Source organism: Cupressus sempervirens, chromosome 8 (assembly GCF_028749045.1).
Source record: "Cupressus sempervirens isolate cs-2001-9-10 chromosome 8, ASM2874904v1, whole genome shotgun sequence".
Lineage (NCBI taxonomy): Eukaryota > Viridiplantae > Streptophyta > Pinopsida > Cupressales > Cupressaceae > Cupressus > Cupressus sempervirens.
In genome coordinates, this window is record NC_143125.1 from 136,392,672 (window position 1) to 136,417,947 (window position 25,276).

Consider the following 25,276-nt stretch of genomic DNA (forward strand, 5'->3'; position numbering starts at 1 on the left):
CCCTCTCCTTCATCGACACAGTTCTAGGTGATAGTTGCGCACCAAGGGCGAAGGACTGGCTTCAGGAGGGACAGGATATACTGAGGTGCTTGAAAGAAAACCTACAGCGTGCACAAAATCAATAGAAGATATACGCCAACAGACACAGGATAGAAAGGAGTTTCGAAGTGGGGGATTTGGTCTATCTCCAGCTCCAGCCATACCGACAGTCTTCATTAAAGGGAACAAAAAGGAAAAATTGAAGCCTCAATACTATGGTCCCTATCGTGTGGTTCGTCACATTGGGGAAGTTGCGTACGAACTGGAACTTCCAGAGGTGAGCCGCATTCATAATGTCTTCCATGTTTCTTGTCTGAAGAAAGCCATCGGGCAAAATGTCACAGGTGCTACCGACCTTCTACCACTCAATGAAGGAAAGCTCATTTTGGAACTTGCCGAGATCCTCGAAGTACGTGAAAAGACCCTACAAAACCGCACTATAAAGGAATACTTGGTACACTGGCGACACCTACCGTTGGACAACACAACGTGTGAAGGCGAGCATATCCTCCAGCACCCTGCATTGCATTTGCTTGAGGACAAGAAAACTTTGGGACACAAGGACTGTAATGTTCTCGATATAAAATAAATAATAAATTAAACATTTGTAACGGGCCGATTGATATATCTTGGACCCATTTTTTATTTTTGTCTTCATAGTTTGTTTCATCGTGGGCTATCTTTGTACACCGTCGAAAGGGTTTCCCAATAGGTATTTAAGCACAGCTTGTAGGAAGTCTTTATGTATGCTTTTTGGATTATTTTCTCTATACTACGAATTCCTCTTGGAGTTCTAGATTGTTCGCCATTTCGGAAGTGAGATCTTCCCTATTTGGCTCCTACGATTTCGATGGGATTCAACACTCACCCTATTCCGTTGTTGCATGTAATTCTCTATTCGGATTTGGCAAATTGGAGCATTATCTTCTACAATTATTATACGCATTCGAGTCACTATTATTGTGTGGATTTCATCAACATTCTCTGTGTTTGTGTATGAACAAGATTGTGTTTCGTATCGGTCTCAAATCCCTAGCTGTGTGTTCTCCGTGCTACTCATTCCCCCACCCGTACGGCCTTCATCCATCCATCCATACGACTATTCAGTGTTGCACTCTCCCTTACCGTACGACCATTGCCTGGCACCCAGTTTGTACGGACTCCTCTTCATATTTTTGTACGGCCTGCTGATCATAACACCGTACTACTTACTGGAGACATTGTACAGCCTGCTGGGGTCACTATACAGACTGCTACCACCCTCCTCCACTATACGGATCACTCTTCCTTTACCGTACGTACCAACTACCCCTCCACTGTACGGATCTCTACATTTGTGTACTGCTCTCCACACCGTATAGCCACTTAGACTCCTGTGTACGGCCAGAAAATTTCCATCGTACAGCTCTGCATTTCGCCCTCCAATTCAACCCGTACACCACTCAATCTATGCATTCTTTTACTTCCATACAGCTATTTGGGTTTGGAGTTAGTTGAAACATTACATCATTTGTGTACGTATCACCCGATCATGCATGGTAATAAAAAAATCATGATAACTTTTGTCATACTTTGATCCGATATTTGGATTTTCCTTCCTTTGCATCATTCAAATCTCCCCAATAGATCTCCAAAGCTTGCTTTAATATTTCTCAAAACAGGATATTATTGCTCTATACTTAACGAAATGCAGCAGAGGTGGATCTTACATGCATTTTTCATCCATGAACTATAAGATGAAAGAAAGAAACAAAATAATGATATTCCAATATCGCTCACACATACGCTTGGATGAACTGAACAAGATTTGTCATTACAAAGTGAATAGACTATTTCATTAATAAAAGGTATATATGCCAATAGACACATGGCAATATTGGACATGCTAGTAGAGGTACCATGACCATCTTTCGCAGAGAAGGTGATCTCATTCACTTTCTATTTGGCCTCTTGTCGAATGAAGCAGACCATCTTAGTCATCATACTTGATAGTGACTTCTCACGTTGCCAAGAATTAATAACTGCAAAGTGGAAAGGCATGAGATGGTGCAATGTCATGGCTTGAAAATTGATACAGAATTTGAGAGCTATCGATCACCAAAGTTCATACTTAAGAGACTGCAACATGCATCTTAAGTGAGTACTGAAGATTGAAACTACTGCCAACTTTACCCCTGTTGATGTCTAACCTGGCTCTGATACCATGTTAATGTTTTAGCATAGAAATTAGATAAACAACAACAAAGAAGAGTAAAACAATACACAAAAAAGAATCAAAATATTTATCCTAGGAAAACCCTTCCACTAGAAGGGAAAAACCCAACCACACCAACAAAATATCTTTTATTGATCATAAAATATTCAAGTACATCGCTTTCCACTTGATTGTTCTAAATATACCAAACAATAACATAAATCGATTGCATAAGACTTCATCTTTCACACGAGGATCTCTTTGTGTCCTAAAAATAAAACCCTTCATATTTCCATACATTAACACTGACGTATGACGCGTCTTTTTATATAATATTAACTTAAACATTCTTACAAATGTCTCTTTCAGCTGAAGCTAACAATAACAATCATAACAAACATATTTCCACTTTATAAGAGCAGAGATAAAAATCTCTATCGCAACTAAAAATTTCAACATCCTTCAATGCCTAGATTGAGATAAAGATTTTCATGTAGACATTGATGCTTCTAATTTCACCATTGGAGCTACCTTGGCCCATTAACTAGATCATCATATGCCTTTTGTGAGTTGATTGTTGTCCAAGGTAGAGAAGAAACATAAACAAGAGGCTTCCTAATGCTTTATTCCAACCAAAATATTTGAAACTGCCTCCTTACAAAAGCAAATTATTGTGATACGATATTCACAAAAATTCTTCCAAATTAGAATAGGTATCTCTAGTCACTAGAAGGAATTTTGTCTATTTGTACACTGTTAAATAAAAATCGTATAATCATCCTCTGAATAAATGCCTTATGCTTATAAAACATAAGTTTACCTTTTCTAACAATCCAGAAACACAAGTATGTGATTGATAACAAGGAAAACAAATTGACATCTTGACATTGAAACCTAGATATGGGGCCATCTTGAATTATATACAGAAAATTTATCCCAAAACACATTATATACATCCTTCAACATGTAGCATTTCTACATAATCACTGCTCCAAAACTTAAGGACTTGGTACTTGTTACAGAACTGAACATAACTTACAATAGTACTCAAAACCAATTAAACTCAAAGGTAACACAAAAAAAGTGTTTTATATGGCAAAATCAAGATTGAGATATGTCAAATGCATTCTGGGGACTTAAGTGTACCTTGTAAATGGTCTAAAAACTATTTACGAGCTGTTGATTTATCAAGATTGTTGCAAATGTACTAAGCATTGCCATAATGTTGGGTATGTGCTTTCCAAATGGCAGCGACCTCTTATTTAAATTGAGAATAAGCGATGAAGAGACATGTCTATTCATTAATTAGATAATTAATAAAATAAAAACTTGATCATAGTTATATATATACATGTGTGTGTGTGTGTGTGTGTGTGTGTGTGTGTATATGTATATATATATATAATATTATTTTCTCTCATATAAACTTATATCTTATAGCTCATATATAATTATATACAGATTTATCCGATAGAAGCTACCAAACATCAACACTCCCACTTAGCTAGGGAGGATAAACACAAGACAGATATTACACCATTGGTAATATTAGGCATGACAAATTTTAAGGATATCGTTGATCAGAAGATATCCACCATTTTGATATCACATTTGAGTAGTGGTCCACTAAATATCAACATATGATATTCACCAAGTACTCTTTGAGTAATGGCTTCTAGAATGTCTACATGCTAGATATTCACCAAGTACTATGAGTAATGGTCTCCAGAACATCAAGTTGCATGATATTCACCAAGTACTCTATGTAATAGCCTTCTAGAACATCAATTTGCACACACATTCTCATAATGCTTACCATATAAACATCCAACATGCAAAAGTATAATCCATCATGATCAACATAGATATCGTAAGATATTCATCATAATAGAAAATTAAGTTATTGTATGATCGTCACTTCTCAATAACTTTTGCAAATACAAGTGACATCATTTGGAAGTCGTCACTTCCTCATGATGTACACAAGGGGTAGGCCCATTAAAATCACAGTGTCATGAGGTATATTAATGAATCACAATCCTCCTTACTGCTACAATTTAGTGATCACAAGAGAATCCATCTCAACATGGTTCACTCCCTCTTAATCAATATGATCGAGATCACTCGAGCTTGACTGAATCATATCCTCTATTTGCTTCCACTCTTTCAAGGTTGCCTCCAATGAAATGTTAGTCTCCCTCTAAATCTCAATCTCCCTCTTTTTCCTGCTAGAATATTCTTGGAAAAGATCAAGGCAAACAGCTCTTATAGTACGTATTAAATCAATATAAATCTTTTCCAATATGATATAGATAATTATAAAACCTCACAATTTGAAAGTGATCTTCATTATTCCAATATAAGTTATCATTTTTATTTTTTTAATTATAAATCCCCATTATAATCTTAACAATTATTATTGTTCTTAATCAAAACATTATAATATATATTCATAAGGTTTACTTCCTTTGAATCAATATGATCAAGATCACTGAAGGTTGACTTAATCATATCCTCTATTTGCTTCCTCTCTTTCAAAGTTGTCTCTAATGAAATGTCAATCTCCCTCTAAATCTCAATCTCCCTCTTTTTCTTGCGAGAACATTCTTGGAAAAGATCAATGCAAATAGCTCTAATAGTACATATTGAATCAATATAAGATCTTTTCCAATAGGATATAGATAATTATAAAACCTCACAATTTGAAAGTGATCTTCATTATTCCAATATAATTTATCATTTTTTAATTATCAAGCAAAACATTATAATATATATTCATAAGGAAATAAACATTAATATAATATATTAGCACATACTTACCTTACCTCAATGTTGACATGGCTCTAATGTCACTGTCGACTACTCGTTGAAAAACATATATCAATTTGGATTGTGATTTGTAGAGGTGATTAAAAAATCACATTGATTCACAATGTGGGGCCCATAGTAACTTTATAATTGTGGATGAGCCAGTAACTTAATGTAGTTGCACTATAGTAGTAGTCCACTTCGACTCGCGTGCGGGCACTAAAATCCTTTGCTACCGGCAACAAGTCATTATAACTTAGGGGGTTCGCATGACTCTATTTACTTTGTGTGCTGATTTTTTACTTCACAAGCATGCAATGTCTGAAGTTTCACTTACATCTTTTTTCATGATGGCTATTTGACTTAGGTGGCAAATGCAATTCGAATCAAACTTTGAGATTCCCCTCTTTAATTAATGTCACCTTTCATTCTACCATAATGGTAAGGTTTTCTCAACGAAATATATTTCTTTTAATTTGGGCAGCTCTCCTTAACTGCTTCCTTTCAGATGAAGATAAAAGGTGATTTCAATATGAAAAGGCAATAATATCCTTATATTTAGTAAAGGTAATAATCTACTTATACTTTATTGAATCCATGACTGATGTCTTCACATATGCGATTCTTGGCTTCTCTCAAGCCTTCTTATCAAGACATTGCTTGATTATATCTGTGTTGTTTGTCTCTGTGACTTTGAAGACAACAACTAAATGCATTGACTTCTTCCCGAGTGCCACCGTGTAGTTTTTATTACAATAATAGATAAGCTTCTGTCATTACTTAATGGTTATCTGTTTGTTATCTATTGTAAATATTAGAATGTTTCTAATATTCAGTTAGTTGTAGTTATCTGTTAGTTTTCCTTAGCTTTCTTTTAGCTAGAATAGAATATTTCTGTTCTTTATGATCGTTTCATAAGGAAACATCGCTTTATTCTTTAGTATATATAGACCTCTCGATCTCTGTTAATAACAAGGAAGTATTTTACCAATTACTTCTAATATGGTATCAGAGACACTTCAAAAAAAATCGAAAATCGTAATTTCATTTCTGAAATTATCATTCCCTATTTTCAAAACTATTTTTCTAAAATATTTGCTTCAAACTAGGGTCTATCTGGGAATATTGATGATCAATATTCACGGTTTTTTTCTAGCCATTTTTGAAAAAACGTGAGTGCCTTTTTGGCATTTTCATCCATTTTTACTACACATCTAGGGTTGGGAGCAACGCCGAGGGTTCTTAAAACCATTAGTAACATATTCGCACCCATAAACTATTTTTTTTGCTACAGATTCACCATTGATTTCAAGCTTTTTTCAGCCCAAAACTTTTCTGTTTGAAACCCTAATTTTTGGGCTCAAATTTTTTTACTGATTACGAGTTCTTGGTGTGTTTTTCGAGAGCTCAATTGGGTTGTCCTCCAATTTTTTGAGTACCTCAATTTTTGAGCTAGTGGATCTAGAAATTGACAACATATTCTTTTTGGGTTTTTCATGCTTTTCTAGGTCACCTTTCAAATTTTTTGGGTCTATTTTTTGCCTCGAAGAACCTGCCTTCACAAATGTTCACACTTCTTCATTGAATAACGTGCTATGGCATCATTGACTAATACTCTGCTTGAGAACAATTCCAAATTCAATGGTTTGAATTATGGCACTGGGAAGCAACGGATAATAGCAATTTTTGAATATCGAAATACCGATCAGATTATTTTGGGTGTTACACAACGTCCGCCTGCCCCTGGTACTGATCAAGATACATGGGATCTGAATAATTGGGAAGTCGTGATGCTTCTCAAATTATCTGTAGCTGATGATCAGCTCTCTCAAATTTCATCTAGCAAGACAACTGTCGAGATTTGGGCACATCTCAAAAATCTTTGTGAGACTTCTGACAAAAGAAAAAGTTTCTTCTTGAAGAACACTTTGTTTTCTACTTTCATGGATGACCGAACCTAGAGCTCACCTGAATAGGATTCAGGATATCTGTGATCAATTGCTTGTCATTGGTCACAAGATAGAGGAAGAGGACATTGTGGTTATTACTCTCTAGAGTTACCAAAGTCCTACAAGCATTTTATCAAGACTCTTAACATCACGTCTTCTAGTGTTGATCTGAAGTTCACCGATCTCTGCACACTTTTGCTTCAACAAGATTAGTGGAAATAACAGTTCAGTAGCAATTCCAACTCCAACTCCACATAACAAGCGTTTGTTGCTTAATTCTTTCAGAAGGATAAAGGAGGGTCTCAGCAAAAGTCCTCTGCTCCAGCTTCAAAAGGCTCCTGGAAGAACATTCAATGCATCTATTGCCACAAGTTTGGTCACATGAAGGTTGAATGTCAGAAACACTTAGTTGCTCAATCTAAGCAATCAAGTTCACAGCCCATAGCGAACAATGCGGAGCACTTTGAGTAGACAAAATCTGCCTTTTACGCTTTTTGACAGCTTTGTGTTTTGGATAGATTAAACATTAAGGGAGGGTATTACAATAATAGATAAGCTTCTATTATTAGTTAATGGTTATCTGTTTGTAATCTATTGTAAATATTAGAATGTTTCTAATATTTAGTTAGTTGCAGTTATCTGTTAGCTTTCTTTAGCTTACTTTTAGCTAGAATAGAATATTTCTATTCTTTGCGATCGTTTCCTAAGGAAACATCACTTTATTCTTTTGTATATATAGACCTCTCAGTCTCTGTTAATAACAAGCAAGTATTTTACCAATTACTTCATAATAGTTTTAACCCTTATTATTAACTCCATACATCTAATGATAATGTCTTCACGTGATTTGGCGCCTTCGAAGTTGTTCGCATGAATGAACCAAAAGCAGATAAAGAAACAAAACAAAGGGCTTGGACAAATTCAAACTGAGACTGATCGGATTATCATAAACTAAGACGGCTTGAATCCAAACCAAACTGATCGGATTATGCAAGTTTGACCATGAATCTACAAGATGTGTAGGTGAAGAGAAGTTGAAATGAACATGGAAATTAGTTTTCAAACTATCAATTGTCTTGGCTTTTAGTTTTATGGGCGTTGTCTACACAATACTTGAACATAGTATTGAGAACTTCTGTATGCTTTTCGGAATTCTCATTGCCACTATAATTTTACTCCTTTGGACACTTAGCAATGACGAAGGCCAAGTTCTAGTATGTTGTGATATAATACATGTCAAGTCCGACTTCCTACGTGGATAGAGATAACCCTCGCCTTTCTCTGAAAAACTGCAGTTAGCCTTATATATCCTTAAATGTATGTGCTCGAATACTTTCAAGACTTTGTCGTCACTATATCATCATTGAATGCTGACCAAGATAGATGCACAGTCATTTACATTTGGTTTCCAAGACAAGTCGAAAGATCAGATTGAACGCTAATGCTCCTTCAACATTGCCTCAAGATTTACAGTGCCATATATATTGGAGATAATTTCAATACTCGCAACTATTATATAGGGTGTTACAGTTTATTCATGAATGTAAAGTGCAGAACTCACACACTCTCATGCTTCACAATCTCTTTCTTATACTCTTCATTCGATTTACATCTGCAACCTGGCTCTAATAGCATGTTGATTTATCAGGATCGCTGCAAATGTACTAATACTGCCATAATGTTTGGTATGTGTTTTCCAAATGGCAGCAACCTCTTATTTAAATTGAAAAATATGAGATGAAGAGACATAATCCTTTATGGGACATGTCTATTCATTAATTAGATAATTGATATAATTAATACTTAATCATAGTTATATGTGTGTGTGTGTGTGTGTGTATTCTTATATCTCATATATAATTATATATAGATTTAGCTGACAGAAGCTACCAAACATCAACACGAACAAATTCTACTGCAAGAAAAATGGAGTATGCTTAATCTTAGAAACTAGAAACTATTTGGCATGTACAGAAATAAAGATTGGGCTACAAATCCTAAAGCATTTATAACAAGTGATTTGTACAAAGGTCTGGATAATAGCATAAGTAGAGGGGATATCTCGAGCAAATTCATGCTTCCTCAGCATCCAATTGTTCTCAAATTTTCATTTAAGAATTTGGCTACATGAGGATGTGCCACCTGGGTTCCTTCATGGTGGTTGAAACGTATTGTGTTGTGAGTAAAGAGATTTAGAGAGGCGCACACCTGCAGAACCCTAGTCATGACCTGTAATTTTACAAGCAAAGCATGGAAATGACACTACCAAATAAAAACTTGATTGGCATTGTCACAATGTCATTTTTCTTTTGAGTATTCTTGAGTCTTAACAGCCTCTACAGTGTATAAAGAAATATATGGCCTTATGAACATGAAGAGCAGCAAATATATGGCCTTCTAGCAATAACACGGAGTACCATAGGCCAATTTAAAATATATCTTGATGGTAATAAGCAATATCGAGAATGGAAAACAATTTTATGGCTACTACAAGCCCATTTGTATTTCGTTAAAATGGCGTACCAGTGAGAGCTTTCTAATAGACATAGCGTCCATAAGAACACACACAAACATATACTCTATATATAGACACAAAGACACATTTATATAAATATACATATATACTATGTCATAAGGTTCGAATTTGAACTCATATTTGACAGCAAAAAATGCAGATGAATTTCAACAACAGCAATAAATGGTAAAAAAAATTGCAATACAAAATTAACTTATATTATTTTATTTTATTTTAAACATTAGAAATTATCCATGATATTATCAAAATAATTAACATTGCTAAATACTTTCGTGTTGGGTGTGACATTATTTTCATTTTCTAATATAGGTTTGTATGTGTATTTAAAATTCACAATTATTTATATAATTTATTTTTTATAGGTAATGGGCTGAAGTCTAGATTAATTATTATTATTTGTTGAGATTAATTATTGTTATTAGGTTTTAAGTTCAAGTAGACCTGAACCCAAAACCTCCTAGATGAAAGACTCAAGAGATACCGTTTTGTTGTAGGCTCTTGCCTTATTTATATAATTTATTATATAGAGCTAATATATATAATTTTATAATTTAATACTTACATTTATTTTAAAATTCATTCATACGATTCATTTATAAAAAAAAAGGTATCTACAGAAATTAAAGTAATATATTATATAATAAATTGAAAATATAAAAAATGCCTTCACACTAAAAACTTTGCCATTTTGTAACACAAGAAACCATTTTTGCGTGCCGAAAGAATGATGGATAGCACATCAAACCCTGCCATGACTGTGCACTCCACAACAGATTTTTGCAAGTGAGCCATGAGTGGACCCACTTCTATTTCAATATGTACGGATGTTGAGGTTGAAGATATTAGAGATAAACCAAGGATTAGGTATTCTTGTTAAGTAGTTGTATGTGTCAATGCATAAGAGGAAGAGAGCACAGCCATGTAGATCAAACATTTGATACAAAATATGCCTAAACAATGGGTTTTAGAAAGATATTTAATAAAAGCACTATGTGCTTCATTTGTTCAAATATTCAATTGATTTTAAGGAATTTTTTTAACTGATATCAGGTCTGTTGAATTTTGAACCATATGACTGAAATTTGGCAGACTCTGACACAATATATGTATACATACATACATACATACATACATACATATATATGTATATATATAATACCTCATAAATTACAAAAATGAAAATACTCATAAATTCATAATTTAGTGAATTGTCAAATGTCAATCAAAAATGAAAATTATAGTCAATATTTACCAAACTTCTTATAGCTTGTCATCAAAAGCATCAAAGTCCACATTCATATCAATTTCTCATCTAAATATACTTTTTGGCTAAATGCGCAACAATCACACATAAGTCAACACACTTAGGAGTTCAATACCAATTCCTTATCACTCGCTCCTTGTAATCAAGTTTCTAATATCTAGAGGCATTCTAGAAGTGGAGACCCCAGTTGTCTTGAGAGATAGCACCACCTTTGATGGGAGTTGGAGGCAATGCCCTCAACAAGTTTGAAGGAGTAATGTCCCTAATGGGAGCCGCAGGATAACACCCCTTAAAGGCAATGCCCACAATATGACCTAACGGAAGCCAAACTTCAACTAAATCTATTGAAACCACACAAACCTTGATAGTACACACCATTTTCACAGTTTTGTCACTTGAAGGTAAATCATATAGGTAAGCAATTATTTCCTTTCTAAAAATAACTTTTTTCGTTATTTGGGCAGTCCTCGGGTATGTTTGGGTTTCTCTCAAGGTCCCTCCAAGGAACCTAGGTTTCCTAGAAGGTGCATTGAGCAGACCAAAAGTAAACCAGCTTAAGAACCAAACAAATTTACCTGACCCATATGAGTACACGGGGCTCTTAGAGGAATCTGGTAACATATTATCTTACTTGGTATGAGTGTATGCATAGTTATGTTACACAGCGAGGCACATGCTAGGGTACCCTCAAAGAGTCTGAGGGATTCATGTTTTGTGTCATTAGGAGACTACTTTCTTTTTCGGGGGAATGATGTTGTCAAGTAAATTATATCTCTGGAATAGCCAATTGTGTGTTAGGAAGCTTTAGTTACCAAAGGCGTTATGTTGCGACAGTTGAGTTGCAAGTCTTCGGGCAATATATGTATGCTTGTCATGACCAAAGAAAGATATCATATAAGATCATAGTTGTGCCTAATTGAGTAGTATTGTGATGTGATGTGATTGAGAGAAACATTAATGTAATAAACAATCTAGTTTCCTAAAACATTGTGTTGCATTTACCTCTATGTTATGCTTTTCCATTACTTTTGTAGCATGTATTGAAATTAGTTTACCTATGACGGTAAACAACTCAAAATCAGCTAAGTCTTGGAGACTTATCAAACTTGACAAATACAATGAGTCTCGATGCTCAAACTTCACCAAACTCAATTTTTTTTCAAGTATCAAAATTTTAATGCTCTTTTGGTTTATTTCCCCTTAATATATGTGAAACATAACATTTAACTCCCCATCTTTATTTCAAGTCGGTCTCATTCTCTTTAGTAGAATATCTACATGAAATATAAAGATGTTTGAGAGTGGTTTCAGATGTCTAGGAGTTACAATGCAAATTGGTTTTAGATCTTATAAATTTTGAAACAAGAATTTTTTGTTTCCGAATTTGATTGTGTATGTTTTTTTAACATCAATGTTTCGGATCACGCTCTATGATCCATCATCAAGATGAGAGATGCAACAATAAAATAGCGAAGTGTGCAGACCTAGCCTCAACAAGAAGGAATAAAAGAAGGGGAAAAATAAGCGCACAAAACAAGGAAGGGAAAGAATAATAAAATAAGGGAGTCAAACAAGGAGATAACTAAATAAAAATGAAACAAGCAAATGAGTAACTAAAGAGGCCCAAAGTAAGACAACTAAATAAAAATGAAACAAACAAATGAGTAACTAAAGAGGCCCTCATTTGCTTGTTTCATTTTTATTTAGTTGTCTCCTTGTTTGACTCTCTTATTCTTTCCCTTCCTTGTTTTGTGTGCTTATTTTTCCCCTTCTTTTATTCCTTCATGTTGAGGCTGGGTCTGCACATTTTCCTATTCTATTCTTGCTTCTCTCATCTTGATGATGGATCACGCAGCGTGATTCGAAATATTGATGTTAAAAAAACATACACAATCAAATCCAGAAACAAAAAATTCTTACTTCAAATGGATTGTGGAAATCTGATAATGTTAATTTTCAAACAATCAAATTTCAAAGGATATCATAGCTGGTGATTTACTAGTCTGCGTACAACATGATTTTTTTTTATAATTTTTGCCGCTGAGTATTGATATCTATGGAATATGTTTAAGATATCATTGCTTCCTTTAGATGCTTATAAACATCATTCCTTGCGTTTTGTGGGCATCATACTTTTATCAAACATTCCAAAACTCAAATGTACCACATTTTGTATGATATGCTATCTTGCAAATGAACTGAAAGGAGGAACTTGGTGTTCACAAAGCCATGGTTCAGAAATTTGTAGAGCTACAGTCATGTGTTTCGACTTTCACCTGCAATTTAAGCATGTAATCTTGTCCAATTTCTCAAATACAGTCCATTCCCCACTTTGGGCCTGTATCGTATCTCATTAATCCGACTGGGAACATGAAGGCCACAACCTTTTTAATATCCTCATGGAAAAGTTTCTGTTGTGCAACTCAGATGACAATTCACAAATCTTCAACACTCATATTCATATCAGTAATAGATTCATATGTGCTCATTTGCGACCAGGCTCTGATACCATGTTAAATTCATGGATCTTCTACAAATGTTTACACTCCTATAGATGACTCTATTTGGGCAGATTGCTAGAAGAGCAGACTTATCGATTTCGGTGTGTCTTCTAATCTGCAATCTAACCCTGCCTTATACCTAACTCAAGGGGCATGTTCATTGAATGGACATGTCCTTCTCTAGGTTGGCCTATTTAACAACGTAATTGTTTCCTCAAAATTGATGCCCATTCCAAGAGTTACTAATGGTTAGTAAGTAAATAACCACATTAGTAAATGAGAAAGCTTATAAAAGCCACAAGGAAGATGCCAATCTTTCTAGAGGGAACAATATGTTCTAGTGACCAATACTTAGGGAATTCATGCATCTAGATCAGACTGATCTGAAAATTAGAACACTTATCTTGTCAAAGTTACAAGGAATTAACAATATAGGACCTACATTCAATGCCTCCGTAGGAAGGACGTGGGCTCCTCAAAGTTTCTAAGTGATAGACTTGCAATTTTTGTTTTCATATTTGTTTGGAACACTTGATGTCATGGATTTTGTATTCAATTGGTTTTCTATATGTTTGACAAAATTTATTAATCTAAGTGTGCTATTTCTTAAGCTACAATTTGCGTTTATAACTTTATACTAATGTGATTGATGTTGTGTGTGTGTGATCAAATTAGCTTTTATTTGATGATTTCATTGTATCATTAAGATTTATCTGATAAAGGATGCATGAAACAAGTTTTAAATCCTTAAAAATCTCTAAATTTCTTGAGTTTTTCACTTTGCTGAAACTGTGCCCAGTTTTTTGACCAAATCTATCGAAAGCATGTCCTGTAATTATGCTAGAAATGTACTTAGCTGAAGTTGTTGCTTCAAAAATACTAAATTCTTACTAGAAGACTACTGCAAAAAGAAAACTGAAAATAAAGGTAGCAACTACAACCCCATAATTTTGGTAAATGAATCTACAAACCCATAGTATACAGCCCTTTTAGTTACATATATACCAAATACAGACGATCAAATTTCTTTATTTAAAATTCATTTCCCAATTGTAGACAAAACGACTTTGATTTGTATATATGCAAACATATAGAAGTTAACAAAACCTGAATTGGAGGAATACTGATGTCCAATTCCCATTTCTCATTTGCCATATTAAGGGTTTCTTCATCGCCATCATCGTACATAATCTGGCACATTCTCAACTCGTAAAAAATTTGGCTATTTTGGATGGTAATAGAAGCATAGATTATTGTTTTAAAAAGAAACTGTGTTTCACAACTTACAGTGTGCTCATGTGTAGCTGGAATATAATTTGCGATTGTTCCTGGAAAGAAGCTGTGGCAAGCCATATTTATCATATAATAATAAGTGGCTACAATATAATTGATTTGATTGAAACTCACTACTTGATGCATCAACACATAATCATAGGATTTGGAAGTTAAATGAAATTCAATTATGTCTAATGAATGACTTTCAGCATAAAGTCATCTCTGAATAAATTTGAAGGATACAAGCTATCCCTGCAAAACTAATGTAAGAATCATAATCCTTTTGCTCATAACAAACAACACAATAAAAAATTTTAAAATTGCACCTTTCTTCAAGAGGCCACCATACACGGACACGGGTGTCAATACAACTGGGAACAAATATCTTCCCATTATGATCAGCAGGGAACAATAAACGATCTACATCAAAAACATGCACTTGAGATATCAAATAATATAATGATGAAAAATCATTCTCCTGTATACTAGAATTTAGCTGCAAAAAAAAATCAATCAATTAGATAAATACCTCTGGTAGAAGCTCTGTTGGAAGTCTCTTTCTGGGACAAGAATAATAATGGTAAGAAACACTATACAAACAAAAATCTAATGGATGGAAGAAAAGAAATAAACTACAGGAAATGCTAAATTATGGGAAACTGACATGATGTGTTAAATAATACATATTAGAGTGTAGACCAATATGGAAACGCAACATCCAGTTAGACCATTTTTTATGCAGATACATCAAAAACGTAATGCCACCCTTTTTCCAAATAATATTTAATAATAAATGATAAAAACAAAATTATAAACAAATAAATTATAATATATAACTAATTATTGAATTATCTAATATTGTTATAACAAAAGAAAATAGCGTTAACTATATTTTATCTAATATTATTATAAATATAATTAAATAACTAGCACTCTGGTGGAAGACTGCTAAAATAGAAGGTTCAAGAATTTTTAAAATCATTCAAAAACTTAAAATAATTAAAACCAACCTGATTCAGTGGAACAAAACCCATTTTGGCAATATATTTGAGGTCAAACAAGATATTGAAAAAGCCTTAGACAATGTTAACGAAGTAGTAATGAGAAATGGGATGAACGAAGAAACATATACCCAGGAAAAGAATCTTAGGTTAAAATTAGAGGATATCCTAACTAAGGAAGAAATATACTGGAGACAAAAAACAAGGGAGGATTGGCTGAAAGAGGGAGACAAGAACACCAAATCTGTTCACAATTGTACCAAAATTAAGCGATCAATCAATAGTATAACCAAAATCAACTCAAAGGATGGGCAAAGCTTAGAAAATAAAGAAGAAATGTCTAGAGAAGCTCTGGATTACTTTAAAACCATTCTAAGCGAGGACTCATCCTTTATGGATCAATACAATTTTTTATCAACTATTCCCAAGATTATCAACGATGAGAAAAATAAAATTTTAATGAATAAATTAACAAAGGATGAACTAAAGTCCTTTTCAAAATGAACCTTGATAAAGCCCCAGGACCGGATGGCTTTCCAACCTTCTTTTTTCATAAATGTTGGCATTTCATGGGAGAAGAAATTACTGAAGCTTTAGAGAGCATGAGGAATTCTAGCAATTTACTTAAAGAGATCAATAAAACCTTCCTGGTGCTCATCCCGAAATCGGATCACTGTGAAGATTTTGGTAATTATCGACCCATTGCCTTATGCAATACACCCTATAAACTTTTTACCAAAACTTTAGCTTCAAGACTCCAAACAATCCTCCATTGGCTCATTAATCAGGAACAATTTGGATTCGTCCAAGGTAGATCGATCGATGATGGTATATTATTGCTCAAGAAACAATTCACTCTATAAAGCTAGGCAAGAATCCGAGCATGCTTATCAAATTAGACATTAGTAAGGCCTATGACAAAGTCAATTGGAGATTTTTATGTAAGTGCCTACAAGCCTTTGGATTTACAAAAGCATGGATTAATTTAATCTATGAATGTATTTCCACATCTAAAATACCAATCCTTATTAATAGCACACCTGAAGGCTTCTTCTCTCCTTCAAGGGGTATTAGACAGGGTGACTCTATCTCCCCATTTCTTTTTATCCTACTTTCAGAGGCACTAGGTCGGTCTCTTAGATAGAAAAGGATGGAGTCTTCCCTTAAAGGACTTAAGATAGCCAATAACAATAAACCAAAAACTCACCAACAATTCGTAGATGACACCCTGCTCTATGGAGAAGCAAATGAAAAAGAAGCTTAAGTCATTAATTCAACACTAATAGACTATTTTAAGGCCTTAGGACAAGAAATTAATAGGGCATAATCCGAAATTTTCTTTTTTAATACTGAGGAAGCATTACAAAAGAGGATTAGTACCATCCTTAACATTTCAATAGGGTCCTTCCCATGCAAATACCTTGGTTTCCAACTTGATGATTCTTCGAAGCAAGCAAGATTATGGGAACCCCTAGTAAATAAAATTAGAAAGAAAATTCAATCATGGAAGGGAAAATGGCTCTCTCTTGCAGGAAGAAGAACTATGCTTAAATCAGTTCTATCAAATATACCTATCTACCAATTATCACTATACAATCCTCCCATCTATATAGAAAATGCACTCAACAAATCCCTTAAAGATTTTTTCTGGCAAGGTGTGATAGTAAGAGGAAATTTAACCTTATGGCCTAGAATAAAATCTGTCAGGACAAGGAGGAAGGTGGCTTTGGAATTAGGAATATAAAACTACAAACTATGGCTTTAGGGGCTAAATTAATTTGGAGAATCATCTATAACCCTGAACTATCTTGGGCTAAAGCTCTCTCTGAAAAATATTTATACTCGGTTGATCCCCTAGGTATGCTAAGAACTAAATCCCCCCCACAAGGATCAATAGTATGGAATTTCATGTTAAAATGCCGACACATTATTTTCAATAAAGTATCTTGGCAAGTTGCAAATGGTAAAAAAGCTAGATTTTGGACTGTCTCTTGGGAAGGATTCCCACCCTATGTGAACTTGGAAATTTTACCAATGCTCAATTCATTCTCTTAAAAACACTAGCAATTTGTTTAGCTGATTACTGAGAAGAGGATCTAACCACACACAAAGGATGGAAATGAAAAAACTTGGACAGGTTCGACATTCCTAACAATGAACTATCCATTCTTAAAGATCCTTCACCTTCTCTACTTTTGAGGATAAACTTGTTTGGACCAGCTCCCACACAGGAGAATATAAATCTAAAGAGGGATATAAGTATTTAACAATTCTCAAATCAAATACACTTTAACTCCTTCCAATTGATCTTTGTTGGAACTCTTTATACCTTCCAAAAGCATGAAACTTCTCCTAGCTAGCAATACAAAACAAAATTCTTACTGCAGACAAATTTAAAAAGATGGGCTACAAAGGACCAACTAGATGTATGTTATGCAAAAAGGCCTAAGAAGATCCCAACCACCTCCTCCTTCATTGTGACTTTTCCCATAGGATATGGACTTGGCTTTACAAAAAGATGAATTTATCCTTCATCCCGCATGAATCCATCTCAGAACACTTCCTATCATGGCCCAAATTCCATTATAAGAATATTTTCAAAGGACTATGAATCATTGCTCCATCTATAATTATATGGGAATTATGAAAGGAAAGAAATAGAAGCATTTTTAAGAATATTGAAACGCCAATAGAGAAAGTCATCCTTAACATTGAAACATCCATTATTGAGACCTTAAATAGTGAATTAACTCAGACAAGTGAGGCTATGAGCCTTTGGGATGGATCAATGCGAAATAAATGGATTGGGCTCAAGATCCCTCCATTCAATGGAAAAGGAGGGAATTCTAGTCAATCATTACGGAAAACTTGTGTCTGGACCCCCCTAGATACAGGGCGGGTTAAACTTAATTTTGATGGAACCTCGAGAGGTAATTCTGGCCCGGCAGGAGTTGGTTGTTGCATTAGAAATAGTGAGGGAAGGATATTAGTAGAAAGATCAATGAAAATTGAGCCAACCACCAACAAAATGGCTGAACTTAAAGCGTTGCTAGAAGGCTTATGGCTTTGTTCCCAACTAAAATTCCAATCTATAGCCATTGAAGGTGATTCGCCAATCATTATCAATGCCTTACGAAATAGATTCACCCCTAACTGGAAGTTGACCAGCCTACTTAACCAAGGATTAGATCTTATTTCAAACTTTGAAAAAGTCACTATTAATCATATATATAGAGAAGGAAATTCCATGGCAGACAACCTAGCCAACAAAGGTGCAAACAGTATAGAGACTCTGCTTTACCATGATGGTTACTATCCCTAATTCTCACTGTCTTAGCATGCATAGCTTTTAAAAAATCTTTAATAATGATGTTTGAATGTTTAATGTAGGTTTAAACCTGTGATTCTTGGTTCAGTTTTCTTGCAACATTTTAGGCCCTTTGACACTTTTGCAATCTATTATTCAGCATATTTCAGGAGCTATCTTTAATAGTATCAATTAAGTTTCTTGCTTCTTTCAGAATCTTAGCTGGATTTTCCTCTCGTTCTTCAAGTTCTTTACTATACTCTCCTCTGTATGTTGTACGGGTATTAGCTGACATATGAACATGGATGCTCTGTTTTAAAAACCCATCCTATTATCTTTCATGTATATGTTTTCATTTTGTTTTTACCGATGGAACTTAGCACTCCTTTTCATAATCTATGTATCTAAACTGGGCTTATTCTGGTTTTACATTTGTTAATCCTATTAAGGACAGGGTTTCCTTTAACCTTGGCTAAGTATTATATTTTAATCTGATTATTTCTAGCCAGTTTTGCTTCTTATCATGTATTAAGCAACATTACTCTAGTTTTTTCTAACCAGTATATAGATACTTTCATAAATATCTATGATCTTTTAATCTATCTTATCATGTATTAAGCATCTAGTTTTTTCTAACCAGTATATAGATACTTTCATAAATATCTATGATCTTTTAATCTATCTTTCTAACCCCCCATCTCTAGATTTAAGATTTATACTGGTGGCAGAATGTTGGTTTTTGTTAGCTTTGTTTGTGTTGACACAGAGCAGAGTATTTACAAATAATACACTTATGGAAGGAGGATTGTGTTCCCGCACCAGCTCATCTTCATACACTGGAATTTCCCCTACAAATGAAATCTGTAACTATACTGAAATATTGTAACTGCAAAAACATGTATAACATTTGTATAAAACAGTGATTCAATCAAACAAATTGGGGAATGCCCCTTTTAAGTATGTATAATATTGGACTTTGTCCCAGGCTAGACTAGAGATTTTCTTTCTTCATTCTTTCCTACCACTGCCCGTTTGAACGAAGCAAAAACAAAATGTAAATTTTTATTCATTAATAAAATATAATTCAAAGGCTTTGGCCGTTTACTGATAAAAAAAATTTAAATTTTTAAAACATTAATTAAAATATAATAAAATTAATAATTATGAGTTCCTTAGAGGCAAGAGCCTACAACACAACGGTAACTTGTGAGCCTCTCATGTGGGAGGTCTTGGGTTCAAATCTATTTGAGCTTAAAAACATATAATAATTAATTACAACTAATAATAACAATTAACTTAGGCTTCAGCCCATTACTGATTAAATAATAATAATGAGATCCTTAGTGTAATTACTAAAACAAAGATTTATCACCCAACGGTAATAGCAATGCTAAGAGCAGCACATTGTTAAAGGATGGTAAATTGCTATCGTGGACACCACATAGTGATACTTAAACAAATTACACAACCGCCTCGATAAAAAGGAACTTGAATCCCCCAAAAAATTATAAGTGAGTGGCAAATAACTATAGTTACACCGCCATGGGGACATCTAGACAAGTTTCTGAGTAGAGGGGACAAAGGGGCCTCAATTTTGGGATGGTAGCGGAGGGGCAGGGGCAGGGGAGGTGTATATACTATATAATATACATGTAGTTAAAATTTTAGTAACGAAAAGATGTATAACAATATAACACATAAAGATGTAAAAATAAAGATACTAATTTTCTAAAGTTTAAATACTTGAACATTGCGTTGTGATTGAACATTGAACATGAAAGTGGAACATTGGACATTAAAAAATAAATTTTAAAATTTTAAATACTCAAATCAGCAGTAATAATAGTCATAGATATCAGATTTTCAGAAGTAATGAGTATCTCATCAATCATCATAAAGATGATTACATTGAATGAATGCATGAAGGATTTCAATAATGTCCACAAGGCCAAAGCAGCCTATGGGACCCAAAAGTTAGCATACACCCCAAAAAGGGGGAAAAGAACCTAAGCAAGTTGTCTCCTCGCTGGTGGATTTTGTTAAATCAAGTTTGCTATGTTTCCTAACTATTTTTCCTCAAATATGTGTTTCAAACTGCCTTTCTCCAAAATCTCCATATACCCAGATCTGATGTCATTGTATGTCAAGCACTCCATGACAAAATGGTGCTCTATCTAAATAGCCCCAGTATCATAGAGTAGGCATGTCCTATTTTCTCATTCCTCTTTTGGCACACGTCATCTACCCATTTTGCACCTCAACTAATGAGAACTAGTTTAGAGCTAGGCAATGAGCAATTTCGCTCTCCATTTAATATTAGCTCCTACATACACTTTTTCCTCGTGATTTGTTGTGGAATTAAACTCCATGATATCATAAGATTTTTTCCTCCCATTGTACCTTGACCACATGATACTTCAAAATTTCTCACGAGCATACTTTCTAATTTCTCCACTATTGATCGGGCACCCATGAATGATAACATCCAATTTTTTCATCCACTTGTCATTTTGGTTCATCCACGTACGTTTTTTCCTATCTAGTCTTTCCTATAACTAACTTAGACCAATAGTGGTGTTCCATACCCTTAGTTTTCTTTAGGTAACTTAGCAGTCGAACCATTGTAATGACTTCTAAGGGGAAGGAGTTGGCTTCCACCAATAAGATTTCATAAGGCGCAGTTGTTTTGATTATGAGGTTGATGATAAAGTGTTTATGTATTTTTTCAACTTGTCTCCGTTTCTGATTTGACATACTGTTGCCCCAAACTTCATATGCATACAAGACCACCGTGGTGACTAGTAGACCAAACAACATTTTCTTGGTCCTCCAATCCCATAATTCTACATTCCTACATTTATTTTGAAGAGAATACAACACTTTGCAGCTCCCTTTTATTATTTTTGTTCTCATGTTTCCCAACTAAGCTTGTTTTGAAAATCAATTCCCAAATATTTGTATTCGTTCACTATCTCTCTTCAAAGAGAAGATCATCACTTCAGTTTTGCTAGTGTTCACTTGCATTCCCACTTCTTGGCAAAAGTTGTCCAATTCCTTCATGTGTTCTCTCAAACCATTGGTCCTCTTAGCAGATTATGATGAGATCATTGTGAAGTTTGTAGTTTCACTCGGATTGATTTGATCATGAGATACATTGTTAACGGTAAATAAATATTCTTATTTATATATATGGTTATTTATATTATTGTTAATATATTATTATTATCTAATGATAATTAACCGTAGATATGCATGTCTCTTCATGAGACATGTCTCGTCTCATATTTACAAGTCTTCAAATCTGCATTTGGAACACACCGACACAAGGGCGGTGTTTTTACATTTGCAAGAACAATCTTTAAATCACAACATGGTATCAAAGCCAACTGCCAATGTAATAAAAATTGAAAGCATATGAAAATTGCCACATATTTCATAATACTATATGTACAAATATTTTGGAATATTTGAAATTATCATAGTGGTAGAGATTAATCTCAACATGCTGGTTTGTAAACAATTTGACGTCGGGCAAAGAACCCATGTCATCAAGGCATCTAATGAAGACTAATCGCAGCACCAGTGCTTTATAGTGTTCAAACAAACTCTGTGGCAAAGGTATCTCTAGGATGATGGCAGTGAGTTTATTTAGCAGAGGTGAATACGATGATGAGGTGATGGCTCATAGATTCAATATCAAACCTAGCGATCTAAGAGGCAAAGGCGAACTGTTTGTAAAAATGTTGTGATCCATCCCGAGTTCGAGTCCGTGTAAGATTGCCTGACTACAATGTGGAGAGGAAAGATTTATTTTTATTTTTTTAAATGAGTGACAATGTCATGCATTGATTGCTTGAAGGCTGGAGCAGACGTCCATGTGTAGCATTGGCCAGTCGACATAGAAGTGGAAGGTGCAAAAGCAAAAAAGACACAATTTCAGTCACCATTTAAAAGATCTGAATTACAAAAATATATTATATTTTATTCCAAATCCCCCAGTGAGTAGCAAACAATCACATAAGTAAATTAATACAAAATTATAAATGTCTAACTTTAGAAATACCTATTTTCCATTGTGTCTAATCCAACTGACATGCTCTTGTATCCACAGGGAGAAATAGTTCCATTGACTAGAAAATACACTCAGTGCATAAACCAAATTTACGAATCCATTCATATTGTTTAATAAAAAGGATCTAAACCAATGAATTAGAATAAAACAGCTCCAGCGATAAGAATCCAAGGGGCAATTATATGAAACATCAACTTTTCAATCAACAAAACTTTCATGAAGAATTTTGCAAGAAAGAAAGAGAGTGTAATGACAAACATCTGATACAGCCAACAACAAAAGTTTTAACGCTCAACATAAGAAATAAGTGAAACATAAATAGATGAAAAGCCACGCCCAGTCAAAGAGGATGACCGGTAATTACCCTAATCCTCACTTGCAACTTATAGTAGTTTGAAGACTTACTCTTCTATACTTTCATTGTTAACATCGAAGACTTATAAAAGCATGATTGGTAAGTGACAAGCTGCACTTACAACAACACCAGATTACATACATATCATTTGAGATGGAGTGGGATGTAACATGCAGCAGGACTTTGACCACGTGGATATGAATAGAGAGCATTTGGGCAATTACCGAACAAAAGAAAAAAAGTGTATATTGTAAATCACTCACACCCCCATCGCAAAAGAAATTAAGTTGTCGCTGTAGATACAAACACATTGTAATCGTAGTTTACACATAAAGATATTGTGATCAAAGGCTATGCATATAAGATCACAGAGGATAATAAATTCTAGATATATGTCAAGATTGCAACACTTGTTAAATTAAAGAGAACAGGATTGAATAGGGAACATTTCAGAGACCAGAGCACGAAAGGGATCGACGAGAGTTTTGTTTCAACACAAATCAATCCAAACTAAGGACCATGTACAAATCATATAGCTGGTCAATACAAACACATCATCCAGAGAGATTATGAGGTGCATGGTCCTACCAAACTCATATTACAAGATGTGAAGTGGAGAATAAGAAGGTATCAAATAAGACAAGAAGGAACTCCTTCAAATAGAATAGAAAACATGAAACGAAATATATGGAAAGAGTAGATCAAACAGCTATTAAGAATAACCCCCGTGAATGGGCAAAAAATAAGAAATCTTATCGGGTCATTTGTAAATATAAGTATGGGAAAAGCTTGGATTAAACCAAGCTTTACTAGTGATGGGAGTCATAAATAAATAAAGTTATAAGGAAATGACATAACGGTGGAAAAGGGACAGCTCCCATTTCTAAATATTGACTTTATATTCAACATCCTTCCCTAAATATATGTTGGCGACCCATCCTTCGTATTAGCAATTCCTTTAAAGCAATTGTTGTTGCCAATGGCAATTTATTAAGGGTACAATGACAAGGAATCTTGATGTGTGGAGTTTCTCAATCTCTTGTTTTTGAAATAACTGAACAAAATATTTGAGTCAAAACATGTTTACTTGAAAGTCTGCATATCCTAGCCGATGTTTTGGGCATTGTGACTATTTGGGAAGAGTCATCTTCGTTGCTAATGTGGTTGGCATTGTTGTAGTTCAAAAGAGACACAACTCGGTTCATTCCTTTAGTCTCCTTGTCATCATAATAGAGTATTGGAATACAAGAGATTCAACAAATTGGACATTTTGGCCTTACCTATAGAAAGGTGATTGCGTTCGAAGAAGAAATGCTTGCATCCATCAAAGATGCTACAAGATCATTCTAAAGATTCTAAGCATTATAAAATGTGACTACTTCATGTTGAAGTTTAACATTACCAAAAAATATGAGATTCGAGTAAGACTTTGAGCTAAAAGCTCAGCCTGACTGCTCGTATAACGTGATTGCATAGTACAAATAGACTAAGGTTCTAAGATCTACTAAACAAAAAGAAGTTTTCCATCATTGATAAAAAATTGTTCAATAATATAAGAGTGAGAATTTTACATTGTGGGGGGGATAACAACCAATGTTTCATTCCTACTTGAACCATATTTAAAAGGGAGATATAAGGTAAGGGACATCATCAGAGTTTCAAATCTGAATCATCTTTTGATTTGATATATAGGGCCCTTCATTGGAGCAACTTGTATTAAGGATGTTGATGTATAGATACGTATTTACTATCTTTTTGTATTATATTTACTTGTTTATTGTAGTCTCTCTCTCTTATTTGTAATTCTAGAAATACTATAAGAGTTATTTGCCTTGATCTTTTCCTTTATGTCTGAGAATGTCCTTGCAGGAAAAGAAGGCTAGTACTTTACATATGCTACCAAATATTGTCCAAACTCAATCTTATGACAATAGCTTCAAAAAAAAGTTGTGATCTAGAATTCATTAGACATATG

General features: G+C 34.2%; 1 protein-coding gene across 3 annotated transcripts in view; it reads right to left on the bottom strand.

Moving 5' to 3' along the window:
* The window catches only part of LOC149541927 (histone-lysine N-methyltransferase ASHH3-like), a 71,910-nt gene that overhangs the window by 19,196 nt on the left and 27,438 nt on the right, over positions 1 to 25,276 (bottom strand). For all 3 annotated transcript variants that reach the window (XM_089796988.1, XM_089796987.1, XM_089796986.1), the window contains exons 10-13: positions 15,096 to 15,126; positions 14,893 to 14,986; positions 14,579 to 14,630; positions 14,399 to 14,482 (exon numbers count right to left, since the gene is read on the bottom strand). In XM_089796988.1, coding sequence (XP_089653114.1) covers positions 14,399 to 14,482; positions 14,579 to 14,630; positions 14,893 to 14,986; positions 15,096 to 15,126 — 261 coding nt within the window. The remainder of the gene's footprint in view (positions 1 to 14,398; positions 14,483 to 14,578; positions 14,631 to 14,892; positions 14,987 to 15,095; positions 15,127 to 25,276) is intronic.